At 38.3% G+C, this 22,646-nt stretch overlaps 2 protein-coding genes across 2 annotated transcripts; one reads left to right on the top strand and one right to left on the bottom strand.

Moving 5' to 3' along the window:
• Nucleotides 1–3,575: 3,575 nt before the first annotated feature.
• On the top strand, nt 3,576–5,476 carry LOC141812164 (pectinesterase-like). Its single transcript, XM_074700200.1, has 3 exons — nt 3,576–4,420; nt 4,574–4,818; nt 4,888–5,476. The coding sequence occupies exons 1-3, from the start codon at nt 3,580–3,582 to the stop codon at nt 5,341–5,343; spliced, it is 1,542 nt and encodes a 513-aa protein (XP_074556301.1). The 5' UTR covers nt 3,576–3,579; the 3' UTR covers nt 5,344–5,476.
• Nucleotides 5,477–12,032: 6,556 nt separating this feature from the next.
• On the bottom strand, nt 12,033–17,885 carry LOC141812328 (uncharacterized). Its single transcript, XM_074700373.1, is given in 4 exon segments — nt 12,033–13,123; nt 13,339–15,082; nt 15,085–15,405; nt 15,408–17,885. Coding segments are annotated over 4 exon segments (5,634 nt in total).
• Nucleotides 17,886–22,646: the final 4,761 nt, after the last annotated feature.

Raw genomic sequence — 22,646 nt, 5'->3', positions numbered from 1 at the left:
CAAAGCGGACAAAACACTTTGAGACAAAGTTTATGTTTGTGAGAGAGAAGGTTCAAGAGTTTAAAACTCGTGTCGAGCATATCCCTACAGAGCTTAATATTGTTGATCCCCTAACCAAAGGCATAACTGTTAAAGCTTTTGTTGACCATGTAACCCGTATGGGTGTAATAAGGTTTTTTTGATATTTTAGGTTAGTGGGAGTTTATGCTTATGTTTTGTTATGACCTCATATTTATAATATTTATAATATTTGTTGCTACCATATGTTTTGTTGAGAAGTTCAATTGTTATAACTATTGTTGTATTATGGAGACATTTTGGACCCAGTCTCAATTTTGTTGTTATTATGTGGCATCTTGGGCAGATGCACACTTTGTTCAAATTTTGACATGTCATTTTGTTGAACTTTCTCAATTATCCATATTCCACTTGTTGTTGTGGTCACATATTGTTGATTAACATATTGTATTATGCTGTCCAAGTGGGAGAATGTTGGATATTTTTATGTGGACTAGCATAATTAACATATTTTATTGGGCTTAGCTATAATGGGTAGGCTTGGCCCATTAAATCATAGCAGAGGTCCCTTCTCCTAACCTTAAAATGTGGTTGTCGCCCCATTGAGACATACACGGACATTTTGTTTTGGGCGATAGGAGAAGTTTCTCTGCGATTTTCTCTATTACTGTTTTATTTTTTTTCTTACAGGAAAACAAGATGAACTCCTCGACATCTTCCGCTCCAGGTATTTTTAACATCTAATTCTGTATATCTTGTTTTACTCATTTATTATATCATGAATTTAGATGTTGAAAATTTATCAGGCCCCTCTAATACTCAAGTCAGAATCAAAGAAAAAGATAAAGAAATGGAACGGAGGACATTTAATTGTTAAAACAGTGGTGCTATGATCAAGAGTGCATACATTTCTTTTTGGAATGATTACTCTATTTATAGAGAGGAGAAAAAAGAGTCATTTTCCCTATATTGGTGATGTCCCTTTCTTCATTTGACGTCTTTATCTTAGGCAGTTGTGTAATTATGAGCGGCGGACATGTAATTTTGGCATTTATAACTGTTGTAATTAACACCTCATTCCCTTTATTTGTATTGACATCTCCTTTCCCATACCCATAGATGTCGTTCATGATGCCGCTAACTCTGACATATGTTCTGAACTGAGACGTCTTCCTATTGAGCTTGACAAACTAAATTTACTGGATGATTGGTATACCTTTAATGACTCAGCTTCGACTTTACTAAACTCAGCCGAAGAGCTTTGAGTATACTGTTGAGCTCCCCATGAATGTTGTCGAGCACTTGATAAGCATTGCCAAGCTCCCAATGAATGTCATTGAGCTCTTGTTGAGTCTGACTTACCTCAAGCATGATTTGAGACTCTAACTTGAGTTTCTATTGATCGAGTAAAAGGTATACTATATGGAACTCATGTTAATCGAGTTAAGAAAGCATCACATGGAGTTCATATTCACCAAGTCAAAGTCATGCCATGTAAGAAACCCTTATTCACCTCCCTATCAATAATAGTTGTTATCATTGGTATAGCAACTATATCATATTTGTTATTATAAATTTTAAGTGATTTTAATAAAGTTAAATAATTTTTGTTTAAGTTTAAATATTTTTGATTAAATTAATAAAAAATATTTTCATAATAATGATACTCTATGGGTAGTAATTTATTTTGATTCGTTATAACAATTATATTATTGTATATTATAGCAACTACCACGTAATTATTATAACCATACAAAAATAAAAATATTTTTGAAATAAAAGTATGTTAGAAGTTTTGACATATTTTGAAAAAGGGGTGCTCTTTGGGAAAAATTAGAATAAGGGAACCTTTTTTATGTTTGCCCTTCTTTCTTTACCATTTAAAAGTGATGGCATATAATGTAAAGTAAGTTTTATTATTCAAGTATATATTCAGCCCTTTAAAGAATTTTAGTAAATACAAACCTTGTAAATTTATTTACAACCTGAAGTTGGATATTGATTGGTCTAAGTAAGCAGTAAAATTTTAAATTTTAAAAATTCATCTCATTTACTTGCTTTTTTTTAGTTAACTTGTGTATTTAGTTTTTCAATCCATTAATTTTGAAAATGATCGATCTAGTCCTATGGAAGTTTCTCACCGACCATAAAAGTAAATCAAAAAGTGAAAATGATGGTTTAGTCTAACAGTCAACATTCTCGAGTCCGCTATCCATTTGAGAGAAAATCTTTACAAATTCACCATAGCTGAGTTTCGAACTCTAAATACCTAGTATATTGTTTGCGAGCCTAACCATCTCACCATTGTCCGGGGGAAGTAAACAGAACATTGGAAAAAAACAATTTTTTTATCAAAAAAATTGAGGCAGTTTGATGAGTGGCCTTAATCAGCAGCCGGCCCAGCCCAGACAAGCCCAATTTCAGCAAGCAGGCCGGGCCATTAAATCTTGACAGTAGTGGTATTGCAATCCAGTACATCTGCAGGTTGGAAAGTAATGTGCCAACCCTAGCTAAAATTTCATATTATTCAAATTTAATTAATAAAATAATCAAATGAGTTTAAAATAAATCAAGTCATTAGAATGAGTAGTAGGTTTGAGTTATTTTTTTTATTAGTTTGGCTAGTTTAAATATTATTAAATTTTTATTTAGAATTTTTATATTTTTAATCTTATTTTTTATTTATAAATTTGATAAAAAAATTTATTGATAAACATGATTCAAATATTTTTATTCATGAATTATAATTTATAATTTTTATTTACACTTGTCGAACATAAATAAACTCTTTACTTACTTACTAAGTCAAGTATTAATATTTGATTTATTTAAAGCCATAATTCTTGAATCAAATCACACACTTTAAATGAAAAAGAAATAAGAATAATCAAACCCTAAACCCAAATAATGAACACCCACAGGGTTTGAACATCGTCAGCTCAGCCCACGGCAACTTCCATACTTTAGTTTACTTGACTGGAATCTACATTTTAGAAAGGAAAAGTCGGCCTAGATAAGATAGCTACGCTGAGCAGCTTTACAGGCCATTAAGCATCTAACTTTATTCAAAAGAAGCACTTTTAGTGCACAACAAGTCGGTCCCTATTACAGCGTTAACTACATTCTTTGTGGAATCCGTCAACAGTTTCACACAATCATTTATAAATAAAAAAATTATAATTAATCATGAAGGGGATATTGCCTATCTATCTTCCAAACATAGAGCCAACTATATTTCCTTTTCTTCTATAAATCTGTTCCGTTTTAACCAACTCAGCTCTGTACCGGAGGTAATTATATTCCCAATATTATAAAACAGTGGAATTCATGTCATTGATCGATCGACAATAGTTGATTTCATTTACATGGAAGATCATTGCATTGCATGGACAAGTGTTCATGATTAATTGTCTTGCTTCAGTAAATATATTTATTGCCACCAAGAAAATATATATTTAAAATATATGCATGCAAATAGCTGGCACGCGTCTCTGATCGACTCTATAACATTCGGAAGCTCTCGTTGCATGGAGTTGTAAGCTCTTGCATTAGTAGATTTGCATGGCTACTACCAATCCTCTGCTTCTCCTTCTCCTCCTCTCGACGCCGGCGATGTGCTTAGAGCCACAGTGCACTACGCCGACGAAGGATCCCGGCCACCGGGGCAAGCCGTCGCAGGCAGGAAGCTACTTTGTCCCCTCGCCGTCCTTCGTCTCCACCCTCAAGTCTACACTCGAACAGATTAGTAAATTGACCTCGCTGGTCTCCTCCTTCGCCCGCCACGCAGGCGGCGGTCGTCTCGCCTTCGCAGTCGCCGACTGCCTCGAGCTGCTCGACCTCTCATTCGACGAGCTCACCTGGACCCTCTCTGGCGGCGGCGAGGGAAAGCCTTCCGACCTCCATTCCTGGTTGAGCGCCGCCCTCGGCAACCAGGACACCTGCAAGGAGAGCCTCTCCGATGCCGGCGCCGGTCGATTCATCGGGAAGCTCGTCTTCAGTGGGCTCGACAGAGTCACGTCCCTAGTCTCCGACGGCCTCCGCGAGATCGCTGGCGCCGGAGGAAGACAGAGGAGGCTGATGGGACCCGGTATCCCGGAATGGGTGTCGACGGCGCAGGACGGGAGGCTGCTTCTGGCTGGCCAGCGACCGGCGGTCGATGTGGTGGTGGCGCAGGACGGGACCGGGAACTACACGACGGTGGCGGCAGCAGTGGAGGCGGCGCCGACGGAGAGCGGGAGGAGGTACGTCATATATGTGAAGAAGGGGATTTATAGGGAGAACGTGGAGATTAAGAAGGGGAAGTGGAATCTGATGCTGATCGGCGACGGCATGGGGCAGACCGTGATCTCCGGCAACCGGAGCTTCGTCGACGGCTGGACCACCTACAGGAGCGCCACCTTGGGTGAGTTGAAATTAAATGTAGAAACCATTCCATTTTTACAGAGATTCCTGCAAGTAAATCCGATCGTCATCAATAAAAGCATCTGATAAATTTATGCATTCTTTGAATTTACACCATTCAATTAGTTATTAATCAATCGGTTCATGCATGCAGCGGTGGCGGGAAAGGGGTTCATCTGCCGGGACCTAACGGTGGAGAACACCGCCGGCCCTGCGAAGCACCAGGCCGTGGCCCTCCGCTCCGACTCTGACCTGTCTGTTTTCTACCGCTGCGAGTTCGCCGGTTACCAGGACACCCTCTACGCCCACTCCCTCCGCCAGTTCTTCCGCGACTGCTATATCTCCGGTACCGTCGACTTCATCTTCGGCAACGCGGCCGCCGTCTTCCAAAACTCCCAAGTAACCAATCGCTCCAAATAATCATCTTCATCAATATTAATACTCATTAACTTGAATCGAGTCACGCAGATTCTATCCCGGCGACCGCTGCCGGAGCAGAAGAACACGATCACCGCCCAAGGCCGGAAGGACCCCAACCAGAACACTGGCTTCTCCTTCCACCTCTGCAACGTCTCCGCCGCCGCCGACCTCGTCTGGGCGGGGACCAACTCGACGGCGACATACTTGGGCCGGCCGTGGAAGCAGTACTCTCGGGCCGTGTTCATGGAGTCGTACATTGGGCTGGTGATACGGGCGGAGGGATGGCTGGAGTGGGCCGGCGACTTCGCGATCGAGACGTTGTACTACGGCGAGTACATGAACACCGGGCCGGGGGCGGGGTTGGCGGGCCGAGTCAAGTGGCCGGGCTTCCACGCGATGCTGGACAAGGCGGAGGCGGCCAACTTCACCGTGGCGGAGTTCATCGACGGCAACTTGTGGATACCGGCGACTGGAGTCAAGTACACCGCCGGTTTGACTGTTTAAATATTTACTTTATTAAGCTAAATTTTCATGCGGACTTGTGAAAATTATTCATTATTTCCTGAAATCTTTTTTTTTTGTGCTTTTATTGTATTTTATCCGATCGAAATAAAATTTGCAAATGCTGTTTTTGGTCTTGAACGGACCCATTCGTGTTATAATTTGAAATGATTAAATTTCAAATTTAATTTGTTATAATGTGAGTTAATTACGTATAACAAATAAAAATAGCCAGAGTTAGATTTGAATTCATTCAAATTTGATAATTTTAAATAAGAATCACATATTTCTCGAGCCGTACTTGGCTCATGAGCTAATTAATTTGATTCTTTTGCACCCCTATACGAAGCTAATCTCCATTTGTGAAAAGGTTAGAGGAGGTTGTTCCGGCCAATTCGTCGTGAATAATTAAACACCGGTTCAGAATTGCTAACGTGCGCGCTCCTCAAAAAGAATCGCCCGAAGAGATGAGGGGACCTGAAAAGTACTAAAGAAGAGGGTTAGAATGACGCTGGGATTGGACCCCGGTAAGCTACTCCGACGCTCAAGTTAGAAAAAAGAAAGCAGAAGGAAGGAAAAGAAATAACATGCATGTATAAAAATTCAAGAGCATGAGAGAGAGATAGAGAGAGAGGAAGAGCCCCTTTCATCTTCATACTTACGGGGTTTATATAGTAGCAGAGGGAATGTGATTTTTGGAGATCGATACATATGATTGACTGTTAATGCATCGTTAATGTGGTATTAAAGGCAGGATCCAACGGCTCAGCGGGATTGATTATCCTGATTCGACGGTTGGGTGCATAAATGTGTTAGTTTTGAGGGGACCAAGTTTGAGAACTTGGTCGTCATCCTTATCCTTTTAGATGAGGGATAAATCTGAGCCAAGGAGAAAGGTTCATCCTTTTTGGCCACGTCGGACCAGTCAATACCTGCCACATCACAAGCCTCCCCTTCAAGTCTAGTCGAAGGAGGCGTAGTCCGATTGACTGGACTATGTTTAATGATCTAACCGTCTCGTTTGTCATATTGGTGCTGAGCTGTTGAGATGAGATGTCGAGATGAGATGCCGAGCTGAAGTGGCCTGAGACGAGATGACCGTGATGAGGTGGCCGAAATGGCCAAGAGACTTGTATGAGTGGCTGAAAGACTTGGATGAGTGGTTGAGTTGACAGAGTGGCAGAGTTGCTAGGCTGCTGAGTGACAGAGTGGCCGAGCGAGGTTGAGACCAAATGAGGTCGCGATCGAGTAAGGCAGAGTGGCCGAGTGGGGTCGATGTCGAGTCAGGCTGAGGCCGAGTAAGGCCGACACCGAGGGAGGTCGAGGTCGAGCGAGATCGAGGCCGAGCGAGGTCTAGTAAGGTTAAGGCCGAGCGAGGCCGAAGATGAGTAAGGTGAGGCCGAGGCCGAGGCCGAGTCAGGCTGAGGCCAAGACCGAGGCAAGCTGAGGTCGAGGCCGAAGCTGAGTAAGGTGAGGTCGAGGCCGAGTGAGACCAAAGCTGAGTAAGGTGAGGTCGAGGCCGAGTCAGGCTGCGACCAGGTAAGGCCGAGACCGAGGTCGAGACCGAGTAAAGCTGAAGCTGAATAAGGTGAGGTCGAGGCCAAGTCAGGCTGAGGCCATGTGAGACTAAGTGAGGCCGAGGTCAAGTAAGGCCGAAACTGAGTAAGGTGAGCGACCGAGCAAGGTCGAGGCCGAGTAAGGCCGAAACTGAGTAAGGCCAAGGTCGAGTAAGGCTGAGGCCGAGTCAGGCTAAAGCCAAGGCCGAGTAAGGTGAAAAGCCCTAGATTGCTATGTCACGATAGGGCTTCAAATTAGAATTCATAAAAGTATCGAAACCCGCAATTAATTCAAACAAATGAAGTATAGGGGCCACGAGTCGTATTTTTCCAAGGACTAATAGAAAATGGTTTGATTCAAGCTTACGTGTCGTGCTTTTGGGTTTTTCAATGAAAATGGGGTTTTGGTATTTTTCAATTAAAAGTAAATTCAGATGCAACGAATGAATGAAAATAAAATGCTGTTGGATCAAATTAACTTCTGATCTAGAAATATAATGCAAGGACAAAAACAAATCATACTTTAACAGCTAGATTAAAATAGGAAATTTGAATTCCTAGGAAACTAATGCAATTTGCTAAACAAGGGTGAAATCTAACTTGTAAAATGCAATCAACTCATAGAACACCAATTTCTTAAGCTAAACAACCCTAATCGGTTGAAACTATGCAATAGGATGTGGCACGGAACAGTGCCAATCCCAAAAACCAGAATTCAGTAATAAGGAATAGGAATTGCAATTGAAAGGTTAAACTGAACTATTCAAACTCTGAAACCATTCTAAATTCAAACACAAACTAAGCATTAACTAGTGAAACTGAATTGACAAGGTTTAATTGGAAACACAAATTTGGGAATGGTATTGAGCAGAATCAAGGAACTGCTGTAAACAGAGATGCAGAAAACTTGCTGTTAAAATCTGAAACTAAGCCTAAATGCAATTTAAATGGATTTAAGGGTGCAAGCAATGAATAAGTCACTACAATAAACTAAACTACTTAACTAACCTAAAAGGCAATCAAGTTACTTAAACCTACTTATCTAGCTTCTGTTTGGCACAGGACAGTATGAAGAATTAGATATCAGAATCTCAATTGAAGTTTAGAAAGGATGCCTTCTCCTTCGAATCCCTTTGGCTGGTTGTCAATCAGCTGTTGAACCCCTTGGGAAGCTTCGGATAGGTCGTTGTGTGGGTTGCTCGTTGCCAGCACCGCGAAATTGGCCGGAAAAACCCTCTCCGGCCAAGAACAGGTTGCTGCACAGCGGGTTTTCAGATGGCAAACTGGATTTCCTCTCTTCTTCGTGCTCCGATCGGATTGATGATGATGTAGGGCGGCTCCACGATCCTAGGAGAACCCCTCAAAGGAGTCGCGAAGCCGGATTGTGCTGTGATCTGGTCGGAACTCGCGGAAACAGAGGTTTTGGCCGGCGAAGAAACCCTCTCCGCCGCTCAACTCCAGCCGCCGGAAAATGCCCAATCGGCCGGCTTCAGCTTCTTCAGGATCAAGGAATGCGATGGATTCGATTTGGGAAGGAAGGAGGGCGCCCGTGGAGGTACGTCGCAAGGCAGGGGAGGCGCGCGTCGGGGAACGAAGAACAGTAGCCGCGCGCGAATTCCTCGATTAAACTTGTTTATATAGTTGAGGGTTGATTAATCATGAAATCCTGGCCGTCCATTTTGATTTTGATGATCTGACTTGATCTAGGGCTTTAGGGTTTGCGAAAAATTCTGAGAATTTTGATCGGGCTCGATCTAGATCATGTCCTCCATGTTGGCTTGATCAATTTGGCAATTTTGACTCGATTTGATCTTGGATTGAGCTCGAACTTGACCCGATTTGAGCCCTAAAATCAAATAAACTCAATTAATGTAAAATTTGCCATTAAATCATAGAAATTATAATAAAATCCTTCAATTATACCACATGACACAAATATAATCAAATTAATTCATTTAATAATTATTTTCATGTAAAAATCCAGAATTGAATTGATTAAAAATTGCATAAAAACCTTGACTCATCAAATTCCCCCACACTTACCCTTGAGCGTCCCGCTCAAGCCAAAATAATAAAACTAAGAAAAACTCCTACTATCGTACCCCCTAGATCATCCTCAATCATAATTAGAAAACTATTGAAAGAAAGTTATCTAGGATTATTAAGTATCAAAAATCTAAGCCATGAATTAGACCTTTGTTCTTGGCTAACCACCTAGCAATTTCATCCTTCATGATTGATTGAGATAAATGTATCACACTCATGCTCACAAGGTTATTAAATAGTTTTTAGTGGCTCTCATCCTAAATGCTAAGTCATGATCAATGTAAAGTGGAGCTCACTCAAACACTCATGTTTCATGCTTTCCATAGGCTTGCTTGCTATCTACTCTCCACTAGCATTCATGATTTGGAATCCACACCTATTAAGGATTATTGAAGACAATAAAGAAATCATGAACTGAAACAAATGAAATGCAAATTTTGTAGAAAGAAAATTTCAAAGAAAAGTGCTTGAAAGGAAATGAATGATAGTGGTAGATATGGATACAACTAAATGCTAATCAATGACTTCTTGCCCTCTTTTCTAATTCATTTCTTTTGTAACACATTTGTTTCTGTTTGCTCTTCAAATCTATGAAAAAATTCTGATCTAAACCCTTGCAATTCCTCTTCTTGATACATTCTCCACTTTTCTTTCTTCCATTTTGCTCAAAATCCACCAAATATGCCATCTTTTGTTTCTCTTTGAAAACAAACCCAATTCCTTCACATTTAAGTTTCACAAGAGCTAAGAAATAGCAACCAATCATCATCAATAAAAATTCACAGCACATGAAACCATAATTGCAATGTATCAATGGCACATTCAATTCCCAAAAACCATTTAAAACCAAAATGATACTTTTGCTTTTTCTCTCAATTTCTTGCTGTTTTTCATCCATTCTTTTTCCATCATGAAGCTTGATTGATAATGCTAATCATCCATGCAAAATTTTACTGCAATTAAAGCTCAAATCAGTAGCTCAAAAATTTTCAAAACCCAGCTGAAAATAAATAACTGAATTTTTCTGCATTTTTCTGTTTTTCTGAAATTTTTTTTTCTTTCTTCTTGATTTTTTGCTCCATTCTTTTTCCAATTTGTCACTTGATTTCTATTGTACATCATACTACAATTTCCTTGCAATTCAAATTCAAATCAGTAAGCTCAAAAAATTTTTCAAAACAGCTGGAAAAAAATAATCAAACAGAATTTCTGCATTTGAGTTTTTCTGATTTTTTTCTTTTTCTGTTTCTTTTTTTTTCTTTCCCAGCAACAAAATGGATTAGATTCTCAACTTGTTGTCCAGTAAATGCTTGAATTGAATTAGCTTTCACCGAAATTAATCAACTTATCAAGGATTTTGATACACTAACTCCCTTCTTGAAACAATTTCTGAAATTCTGAAAATTTTTTTCTTCATTCTGTTCTTTTTTTTCTGATTTGATTGCATTTCAAATCTGAACTGTATCCATAGTTTATTGCATTCAATCCCACTTCTTCAAATGAATTTCAACTGATTTATTGAAGACAATCCAAGCAAATAATCACAAAAATTAACAGCTCATCACACATTCTTTTCTTGTTTTCTTCTAAGTTCAGCATTGTTTTCAATTTGTTCTCAGCTTTTTTCCTCATCATTTACACTTTCGGCACTTCATTCAACACTTAATAGATTCAACATCAATGTTCTGATTTTCAGTAGGTTGTAATCAATATCAGCTCACAAAAATAATCCAGATTGGACAGCAGGTTTTAGGCTTTAAAATTTAAACTTCAGTTTCTAACAATTCATTTCACAACCTTTACATTTCAACCTTGGTATTCTCTCTTTTCTTTATTTTTTTCTGGATTTTGTTTCTTTTCTTTTCTTTTGCTGTTTCTTCCACCTACTCTCTGATTTCAAACCATTGCCACTTGATCATAATATTTTAACTCATACAATTCCATAAAATCCAAAATTCAAGCTATGAATTGAATGTATCAAGAAAATTTCAACATTTTCAATGACTTGATTTTTGGGTTTGAAACTTGGAGAATTTGTCTTGGATTTGGATTTCATTTTCCTCTGACTGAATGTGTTTTGTTTCCAATCCAATTCAATCAGAAATTTCGGATCTTAACATCCAAAATTTTGCACAAATCCAAAAACCTTTGCACATGATTTCCACAACTTATTTCACATGAGGTTTATAACCCTTTCAACTTCTGTATTTCCCAAAATAAAAACACTTCTCATTCCTTAGTTAACTGATAGAGAACCTCCCATGCTTTACATGCTCAACAATATTCGCTCAAAATAGCCTTGGCAAAATTGGATTTCAGCTTTCTTGTACACTTCTTGATACTCACTGTTTTTGGCTTTAATTTTGTTCCCTTATCTTTCTTGTTCATCAAAATAATTTCCATGATCATCCACACCTCCCCCACACTTAAATTCTTGACCGTCTCGGGCAAGAAACATTGATAGCATTCAAAAATATCCACATCCAAGATAAAAGAAAAAATGAACCGAAATTAGGATGAAAAAGAATAAAGAAAAATGGTGTGAAGTATAGGTATAGCATGATTTAAAGGGAAGTGTGTGGTTGATGAAACAAAATTATTAGCCTTCATAAATGTGGACCAATCATAGAAAATATAGCCTTGAAAGAACACAAGCAAGTTCTAGATTACAATCACATAAGTGCTTCACACAAATAAGGCTTAAACCTCACTAGGTAGAAAAGTACATTATCTCAATTTCATCAATTTGGACTCCATCACTAAGGGTTACTCAATGTTCAAAAATTTTCATCCATGAACTCAAATTCCTCAACTTGATAATCAAAGTTAACTAGCTTTTAAGAGCCTCTAGCATGATGTAAGAAATTACTAAGGGGGTTACATTTATTTCCTAACTCCCAACCATGCATGAAATGGTATTTATGATTTTTTTTTTTTTTTTTTTTTTTTTTTTTTTTTTTTTTTTTTTTTTCAAAAAAATGCTCATAAAAATAGAACAATGCTACTGATCTAAAATAAAAAAAATAACACAAGAAAAATAGAAAATGGTATAAACAATGAAAATAAAGTGTGAAATGGAGAAACTCCCCTTTAAGTTGGGTAGATAGCATCGATGACGTCCAAACCATCCACCTCGAGCTCCTTGGATTCTTCAAAATACTTTTTGAGCCGGTGGCCATTAACTTTCCATGTGTCCCCTGTGGCTTCATCCCTAATCTCAATTGTACCATAGGGAAAAACATTAGTAACAAAATATGGACCTTCCCATCTGGACCTCAACTTACCTTTTATCAACTTCAACCTTGATTTATATAAAAGCACTTTATCACCTATTTGAAACTCTTTTCTCACAATGTGCTTATCATGAAACTTCTTTGTCTTCTCCTTGTAAATTCTTGAGTTTTCATAAGCTTCCAATCTCATCTCTTCAAGCTCCTGTATTTGCAATTTTCTTTCTTCTCCTCCTTTGTTTGCGTCAAAATTACAAGCTTTCACCGCCCAATATGCCTTGTGTTCTATCTCCACGGGTAAGTGACAAGCTTTTCCATACACAAGTCTAAAAGGTGACATTCCAATGGGTGTCTTATACGCTGTCCTGTAAGCCCACAGTGCCTCCTCTAATCTTTTGCTCCAATCCTTTCTATTTGGTCCCACTGTCTTCTCCAAAATTCCTTTGATTTCTCTATTTGAAACTTCGGCTTGTCCATTAGTTTGGGGGTGGTAAGGAGTAGAAACTTTGTGCACAACCCCATATTTGTTCAGTAAAGCCTTCATGTGTTTGTTGCAAAAATGTGATCCTTGGTCACTGATGATAGCCTTTGGAATTCCAAACCTGCAAAATATATGTGACCTAACAAAACTCACAACAACAGAGGAATCGTCAGTCCTGGTGGGGATAGCCTCCACCCATTTAGAAACATAATCCACAGCAAGTAGTATATACAAAAATCCAAAAGAAGGGGGAAATGGTCCCATAAAATCAATACCCCACACATCAAAAATCTCACAAAATAGCATGGTCTGTTGAGGCATTTCATTTCTAGAACCTATGTTTCCAGTTCTTTGGCATTTATCACAATTTTTATAAAACACATAGGCATCATGAAATAAGCTAGGCCAATATAATCCACATTCTAAAATTTTCCTAGCAGTTCTCTGTGGTCCAAAATGCCCACCACAAGCTGAGGAATGACAAAAAGTAAGAATAGACTGAAATTCATGATCAGGTACGCATCTCCTAATTATTTGATCACTACAAAACTTCCATAAATACGGATCATCCCACACATAATATTTTGCATCACTTTTAAATTTATCTTTTTGAGCTTTAGATAATTGTGCAGGAAGAACATTAGCTGCTAAAAATTAACTAGGTCTGCGTACCAAGGAAACTCACCATGCATCTGAAGAAGGTGTTCATCTCTAAAATCATCATTAATAGCTGTAGGGTGTACCTCTCCCTCTATTCTGCTCAAATGATCTGCCACTAAATTTTCCTTGCCACTCCTATCACGTATCTCCAGATCGAACTCTTGAAGTAGCAACATCCATCGTATCAGTCTAGGCTTGGCATCAGGCTTTTTCAGGAGATATTTAAGTGCTGCATGATCAGAAAATACAATGACGTGAGAACACAGTAAATAGGATCTAAATCTATCCAAAGCAAAGACAATAGAAAGAAGCTCCTTTTCTGTAGTGGTGTAGTTGGCCTGTGCAGCATCCAATGTTTTTGAAGCATAGCAAATCACATGTGAAGCTCCTCCTACCCTTTGTGCCAGTACAGCTCCTACAGCAAAATTTGAAGCGTCACACATTAGTTCAAATGGCAAAGTCCAATCAGGAGGAATAATAATAGGAGCTGAGATAAGGGCCTCCCTTAATTTCTGAAACGCTTCCTTGCATTTTTCATCGAAACAAAACTCCACATCCTTCTGCAAAAGTCTAGAAAGTGGAAGAGCAATCTGACTGAAATCTCTAATAAATCTCCTGTAAAATCCTGCATGTCCAAGAAAAGAGCGAACATCCCGCACGCATACGGGGTAAGATAAAGACGATATAGCACTAACCTTAGCAGGATCTACCTCAATACCTTTCTTAGAGACAATGTGACCTAATACAATCCCATGCTCTACCATAAAATGACATTTTTCAAAATTTAACACAAGGTTAGTTTCAGTGCATCTGTGCAAAACCCTAGATAAATTCTCTAGACATGAATCAAATGACGTGCCAAAGACAGAAAAATCGTCCATGAATACCTCCATACAGTGCTCTAACAACTCACCAAATATACTTACCATACATCTCTGGAAGGTTCCTGGAGCGTTGCACAAACCAAATGGCATCCGTCTGTAGGCATATGTACCGAAAGGGCAAGTGAAAGTGGTCTTCTCCTGGTCTTCTGGATCTATGCAAATCTGAAAATAGCCTGTATAACCGTCTAGAAAACAATAGTGAGATTTCCCTGCTAATCTTTCCAACATTTGATCAATGAAAGGCAGTGGATAATGGTCTTTCCTAGTGGCTTGATTTAGTTTCCTATAGTCAATGCAAACTCTCCATGAATTTTTCACTCTCATAGGAACTAGCTCATTTTTTTCATTTGCCACTACAGTTACTCCTGATTTTTTTGGAACCACATGAATAGGGCTGACCCACTGAGAATCAGAGATAGGATAGATAATACCTGCCTGTAGTAGTCTAGTTACCTCTTTCTTCACAACATCAAGCATCAGTGGGTTGAGTCTCCTCTGTGGTTGTCTTACTGGTTTCATGTTCTCCTCCAAATGAATTCTGTGCATGCAGATAGCAGGGCTAATACCAGGTATGTCTGCCAGTGTCCACCCTATAGCGCTTCTGTGTCTTCTCAGAACTTGCAACAATTTTTCTTCCTGCTCTGACTGTAAATTCTGAGCTATAATAACCGGTAAACTCTGATTTTCTCCCAAGTAGGCGTACTTCAAATGTTCTGGTAAAGGCTTTAATTCCAATTGTGACTGCTCTGTAGATATGGGTGATGCTTGGGGCTCAGTGCAATCCCCTACACTCACATATCTATCCTCTGAATCCTCAAGCAAGAGTGGTGATTCCTGGGGCTCAGTGCAATCCCCTACACTCACTCGTTCATCTTCTGCAAAAAAAGTAAGTCAGAATTAGGCTCCATGTCAGCTGTCTCAATGGCAAAAATGTCCTCTGCATCCCTGAAATCATCAAATAAAATATGATCAGTAGACAAATCAACATCCAATAAATCATCTAAAATACTCATGCTCATAATAGAATGATCCTCCCTAGGGTGCTTCATAGCATCGAACAGGCTGAACTGGACCACTGCATCTCCGATCTCCATAGATAGTGTGCCTGCATGTACATCAATCTTCGTCCTCGCAGTCTTCAAAAATGGCCTCCCAAGTATAAGTGGCGATTTATGTGCCAAGTGATCACCCTCCATGTCCATGATGTGATGTAGAAATCTGCAGGAAAAATCAATTCTTTCACTTTAACCAATACATCTTCAATCATACCTGCGGGGTGAGTCTGGCTCCTATCTGCTAGCTGAATAACCACTCCTGTAGGCTGCATAGGACCTATCCCAAGCATCTGAAACACTGATCTAGGCATCACATTAATTGAGGCTCCCAAATCCAACATGGCATCGTGAAAAGTGCTGCTCCCTATCTCACATGATACTGTAAAAACTCCTGGATCTTCACATTTCTGAGGAATAGACTGAAAAAGAGCTGAAACATTCTTCCCCAGGTTAATCAATTCATTTCCCTTGAGTTTCTTTTTGTGCACACACAAGTCCTTAAGAAATTTGGCATATTTTGGGATTTGCTTGATCATGGTCAACAATGGCACATTAATTTCCACCTTGCTAAACAAGTCGACAAGCTCTTGATATTCCTTGGCTTTCTCCTCCTCTACATTCCTTTTTGCTTGAGTTTTACGCTGTGGAAAAGGCAAAGGCACCCTAGACACCTCCTCTTGAGCTGAATTTTGTTGTGTTGAACTAGGGGCTGCATCTTTGGTTGGTTTAGCTGCTGTCCCATCCTCAAAAATTCTGTTTTCTTCATGTTCTTCCACCAAATTTGAATGATCAATTGAAGAGGAGCTTGGTTGTGAACTTTGACCACCAACGGATGCTGAAAAGTCGATTTCGGGGCTGTTCTGAGCTGAAATTGAAGGTGCTGGAATTTTCTGATTAATTTCAGAATTTGTGATGTTTGGATTTGCAGTTGATTTCCCACTCCTCAAAGTTATGGCACTAACATTCCCCTTAGGGTTGGGAGTTGTCTGTGATGGTAGTTGGCTTGAACCTTGAGCTTGTAATTGATTCATCCCACTCGCCAGTTGTCCCATTTGTCTTTCAAGATTTTGCAAACTCTGTTGTTGCATCGAAATTTGTTGCATCAACTCCTCCATCCTTTGTTGTTGCATATTGGCAGAATTAGAATTTCCATAGCTCGTATATGGCTTTTGTTGAGCTTGAAACATAGGAGGGGGCTGCTGAAATTGTTGATTCTGGCTTGGGAATGGTTGAAAAGCTTGCTGAAAATTCTGTGTAGGGGGCTGAATTGGTTGATTTAAATGCTGAAATTGAGGTTGTGGTTGCTGAAATTGAGGTGTAGGCTGCTGAAAATTTTGGAATTGATTGGGGAATTGCTGGAATTGATGAGGGGGCTGTTGAAAACCTTGTTGAAGCTGTCCCCCTTGATATTGCTGCTGTTGGGGCTGAAATGATGGCTGATTTTGTTGATTTTGTGGCTGATTTTGTTGTTGGGATGGTTGGGAAGGTGGTTGTTGATAAAAAGAGTTCCCATACTTCAAATTTGGATGATTCCTCCACCCTGGGTTGTAGGACGATGAATAGGGGTCGTTCCGTTGTTGAAACTGGGTTCTAGCCAAGGCTGCAACTGATTCATCTTGTTGGAGATTTGGGCAAAAATCTGAATTGTGCTCTTGACTGGAACAAATGCTACAAACTCCCATAGGTTGAAATGAAGCTTGAGTTGGTGTAGGAAAATTTGTAGAACCTTGATTAACACTGTTCAACGCCATTTGCTTGACTAGAGATGTCAATTCCAACAAAGAGTTCTTGATTTCCTTTTGTTCATCCGAAACATGTTGAACTTCACTAACCCCTCTTGTAGTAAGTGCTCTACTCCCAAATTGTTGTGAATTCTCTGCCATGTTAGAAATTAATTCTTTTGCTTGCTCAGGGGTTTTATTCACCAAGGCTCCTCCAGCTGCAGCATCGATCATGCTTCTATCCATAGGAAGTAGACCCTCATAAAAATACTGAATAAGAAGTTGCTCACTAATTTGATGTTGTGGACAGCTAGAGCATAACTTCTTGAATCTTTCCCAATAATCATAAAGAGTCTCACCCACCACTTGTTGAATTCCACAGATGCTTTTTCTGATGATTGCTGTTCTTGATGCAGGAAAGAATTTCTCCAAAAATGCTTTCTTCATTTCGATCCAACTAGTGACATGTCCAGTAGGTAAGTAGTACAACCAGTCCTTAGCCACTCCAGTCAGGGAAAATGGAAATGCTCTCAACTTTATGTCTTCTTCAGAAATCCCTTGTGGCTTCATGGTCGAACATACTACATGGAACTCATGCAAGTGTCGATTTGGATCTTCTCCAGATAATCCCTGAAACTTCGGTAGGAGATGAATCAAGCCTGATCTGAGCTCAAAATCCCCAGTCAACGCTGGATAAGCAATGCAGGAGTACTGGTAGGCATCATCAGGGGCTGCAAGCTCCTTCATAGTCTTGTTGCGATTTGCCATTGTACTGTTCAAATGTGACGGACTCCTATCAGGCAAGTTTGGTGTGCTCTCTCTCTCTTGAATTTTTAGAGCTCTCAGGGCTCTTAACGTCTTTTCTAACTCTGGATCAAATTCTGCTAATTTACCACCTCTGCTCCTGGTCATAAACCAATCAAAAATAAAGAGTCAAGCAGATATACAATCAAATCAATAAAAGCAAAAACAAAGAAATATAAAACAGTGCATAAGCAAAAATCAAACAAATACTACTAGTTTCCCCGGCAACGGCGCCAAAATTTGATAAGCCCTAAATTAGGTGTCACGATAGGGCTTCAAATTAGAATTTATAAATTTATCGAAAACCCACAATTAATTCAAATAAATGCAGTATAGGGGCCTCGAGTCGTATTTTTCCAAGGACTAGTAGAAAATTGTTTAATTCGAGCTTACGTGTCGTATTTTTTTGGGTTTTTCTATATAAATGGGGGTTTTGGTGTTTTTTGAAAATGAAAAAACAAAACAATGCAAACAATTCTAAAATGCAAAACTAAGCTAAACTAAAGATTTAAATGAAAAAGAAACTAAACTAAACTAGTTTAAGAAATAACAAATTAAAGCAAGGTGCAATCTAAAGCAAAACTAATAAACTAGAAACTGACTTAAAAGTAATTTAACTAATCAAAGGAAACTAAACAAAACAATTGGCACGGAAAAAGTGGCACTGGAAAAGTGCTGATTCAGAAATCAGAAAACAGAATTCAGAAATCAGGAAACTGAAATTTAAGGCAACTCAGCTCAAATTCAATCAAACTATCAACAAATTCAAACTAAGTATAAACAACTAAAAAATTGCACAAAGAATTCAAGTAGCTATTGAAACAAATTGGATTCAAATTAATCAAAAACAAATTTCAAAATGAAAAGAAACAGAAACTGAACAGAAATCAGAAACACAGAAATTCAGAATTTCAGAAACGGAAAAAATAAACTCATCCTCAACTCCCTCTTCTTCCTTCGAATCTTCTCTTTGGCTGGTTGTCAATCAGCTGTTGAACCCCTTTCAACAATCTTCGGATTCAAGATCGTTGGTCGGTTTGCTCGTTGCCCAGCACCGCGAAAACAGCCGGAAAACCCTCTCCGGCGTGAACAGAGTTGCTGCACAGCGAGCTTTTGAGCTGCAAACTGGATTTCCTCTGCTTCTTCTTGCTCCGATCGGATTGATGATGATGATGTAGGGCGGCTCCACGATCCTAGGAGAACCCCTCAAAGGACCGCGAAGCCGGATTGTGCTGTGATTGGCCGGAACTCGCGGAAACAGAGGTTTGACGCCGCCGAAGAAACCCTCTCCGCCGCGCGCCTCCAGCCGCCGGAAAATGCCCAATCGGCCGGCTTCAGCTTCTTCAGTGGATCAAGGAATGCAATGGAAGAGGTTTGGGAGGAAGGGGCTGCCCGTGGAGGTACGTCGCGAGGCAGGGGAGGCGCGCGGCGGGGAACGAAGAACAGTAGCCCGCGCCCTGTTTCCTCGATTAAACTTGGTTTATATAGTTGAGGGTTGATTAATCATGAATCCTGGCCGTCCATTTTGATTTTGATGATCTGAACTTGATCTAGGGCTTTAGGGTTTGCGAAAAATTCTGAGAATTTTGATCGGGCTCGATCTAGATCATGTCCTCCATGTTGGCTTGATCAATTTGGGCAGATTTTGACTCGATTTGATTGCGATTGAACTCGAACTTGACCCGATTTGAGCCCTAAAATCAAATAAACTCAATTAATGTAAAATTTGCCATTAAATCATAGAAATTATAATAAAATCCTTCAATTATACCACATGACACAAATATAATCAAATTAATTCATTTAATAATTATTTTCAAGTAAAAATCCAGAATTGAATTGATTAAAAATAATGTTTCATGGGATGTATATAGAACAAATTAGTAATCTGATTATATGAAATTTTATGGAGTGACTATATTATCAATGGAATGGATGTGAAGGTAAATATGCATTTCTGTTCTTTTTTATTTGTTTTAGATAATGTTAATAGAAGATGTAGATCTTGTTGCATTATTCATTATAAAAAAATGAAAGCGACAAATGTTTCATGAGATGTATAATACAAAGTAGTAATCTAATTCCATTGAATTTTATGTAATGATTATATTATGCTATGTTAGGTTTTTGTGCTAAGGATTATAAATGTTAATTTAGTTATTTTTTATTTTTTTTATAATTATTTAATTGATTAAGGTTGTACTTAGGTCCTTGATATGTATCTTTAGGTAATTTTTGGGTTCAAATGAGTATATCGTTTTCATTATATGACCCCCCCCCCCCCCCCCCCCCCCCCCCCCCCCCCCAAATATGAAATCCTGGATCCGCCCCTGGTTAGTAGTAGCCCTAGAGCCAATTATGTGATGATTGACTAGAGACTTTTATATCATATTCTATTATTAATAAAGGAAAAGTTTTTGGTTATTATGCTTACTTTATGTTTGTGCCAAATAACTAAGTATAATAATGTCTTTGGGTAGCTAGTTCTAATCTACATCATATCGATTATTTTGAGTCGATAGTGAGATGATGTAGAGAATACTACTCTTAATCATTCCTAATCAAGCATTAATATTCAGGAGCAATATTAATGCGTTGAGACTAGCATGTAGGTCAACTGGATGACTTGATCTTACAAATCATAAATATGGGATTCGAGTTGACACATGGGTATACATTACAGAATGTATACTGAATTGATCCATTGTGATAAAATTTTATAGATTGTTATATGAGTGTCATAAGCTTTCTCATGTGACTATTGGCATGAATCGTCCTTAGACCTAAAATCACTATGGTTTCCTATATAAGAGTTATATACTTGGTGTCGTCAAACGTCACCTGTAATAGGGTGGACTATAAATGTGATCACTGGGTATATCACTACTAGAAAACTAGGCTTTTGAGACAAAAATTTTGAGACAGTGACAAAATTCATCTCAAATACTATGTAATTAAGACAGTAATTATAGGTGTCTTAAAATTTTACATTGAGACATTAAATTTAAGACAGTATTTAAAATTTTGTCTCAAACGCAACTAAATAAGACACCTAATAAAGACGGTTATAGATATAATTATATAAGACATTCAAATAAGACGGTAAAAAAGTATTTGTCTCAAATTGTCTTGATTGTGTCAAAAAAAAGAAACAAAATCACACACATACATAAGTATTTAGACAAATATAAATTATTATTTATAAATTAATAAAAAATTAAAATTTTTGTTACTTACGTTTATAAAATCATTTTAATTATATTAATAAATTAATAAATGTTTAAAAAAAATCTTTTTAGATAAATATAAATTAATATTTATAAATTAATAAAAATTTGAAATTATTATTACTTATGTTTATATAAACGTTTTTATTATATTTATAAATTAATAAATGAATAAAAATTCTCTTTATATAAATATAAATAAATATTTATAAATTAATAAAAATTTTGTTTATGTTTTTAAAAATTTTATTTTCATTTATGTTTTATTAAATTATTTAATTAAATATTTTATAAATATTTAGTTTATAAATAAATAAATAAATAATTTATTATAATAAATTAATAAAAATTCTCTATATTTTTTATAAATCAAATAATAAACAACGTTAACCCTTACTTCCCACCACAACCTTTCACGCCGCATCCCGCACCGCATCCTTCTTCCGCACCGTAGCGCCGCAGCACCGCCGCCGCAGCGCCGCAGCACCGCCGCTTCACCACCGGCTCCGAAGATAAGCAACCTGCTTCACCACCGCCGCCTATCACAGCAACAAGCCGCCTCCTCGCTTCCAACCATCCGGCAGAACTGGCTCGAGTATTTAATTTTTTTTTATTTTTTGCTTAAAAAGTATAAGAGATACTTAGCTTCTTACGGTGTGAAAGAAAGGGACGAGAAAGAAAGAAGGGATTATCTGCTTTGCAAAGATGTGGCTCCGAAGGGCTCAGAACTATTGAAAAGAGGAATGATGGAGAATAGGGGTAGCGCTTTAGGGGTAATATTCTTTGAATCAAGGGTCTTGCTTAGTCTTGTCTGAATAGGGTCGTGGATGTTGTCACACCATGCAGTCAAATATGTGATGAATTTGTGTACTCATTTATCATATAATTGAGACTATGGTCTCACTCGCTTCAGGTCTTCCGCCCAACTTCCACCAGTTGGGTGGGGTCTGTCCCATTTATTCAAAAGGTCAATTCATCTCTTACTTGGACTCTTATGCCGTCTCGCCTCTCCCTGTCATTTGCTGGTGTGCCTGTGAAAAGTCTCTTGTCTGGTCCTGGCTGAAGCCGTGGATTATGATCTTCCCGGATGCATTAGTTTCATATTTCTTTTGATAAGGATGATTTGAACGATTTGGAGGCACCTATAAATTCCAATGGAGGCAAATAAATTTCAGATCTACAACAAAGGTTTAACAAGTCCCAGTAGAAGGATAGCCAAGATTGCATATTATAAAATTTTGCACGTTGAGATTCATGATGAGATATAGCTCAGATTTCATCATGTTGGATGTGATTTTGTTAATTTTTATTACTGAGACTTATCAACTGAAGTTAATTTTTATGCAAGCTGATACTCATCTTCTATCTTTTGTAGGCACTGAATACTGACAGTTCTGAAGTTAGAGCTTTAGCGCATTGGAGAGAACTTCTAGAAAAGGTATTATTCTTTCATTAGTTAAAATTTATTTGTACTTGTTAGCGTTATCCATGTAGTAAGAAGTAACTTTTATTCGATTATATAATGATACAATTGTCAAATTCATATCACTTATTTTTCATAAATGTATAAATCTAACAAGCTACTTTTTTCTATGAATGATTATTTTTATCAGTAAATTGTTCCTCGATAAAGATCGGTGAT

This window comes from Curcuma longa, chromosome 18, assembly GCF_044706935.1.
Source record: "Curcuma longa cultivar G26 ecotype Majalengka, Jawa Barat chromosome 18, ITB_CL_G26_1.1, whole genome shotgun sequence".
Lineage (NCBI taxonomy): Eukaryota > Viridiplantae > Streptophyta > Magnoliopsida > Zingiberales > Zingiberaceae > Curcuma > Curcuma longa.
This window is presented reverse-complemented; position numbering and strand designations above follow the sequence as displayed.

Excerpts from the sequence above, each read along its gene's own strand:
- LOC141812164 (XM_074700200.1), top strand. The coding sequence starts at position 3,580 with ATGGCTACTACCAATCCTCTGCTTCTCCTTCTCCTCCTCTCGACGCCG. Across the intron at positions 4,421-4,573 it reads CTACAGGAGCGCCACCTTGG|CGGTGGCGGGAAAGGGGTTC; the intron begins GTGAGTTGAAAT and ends TCATGCATGCAG. Across the intron at positions 4,819-4,887 it reads CCGTCTTCCAAAACTCCCAA|ATTCTATCCCGGCGACCGCT; the intron begins GTAACCAATCGC and ends CGAGTCACGCAG.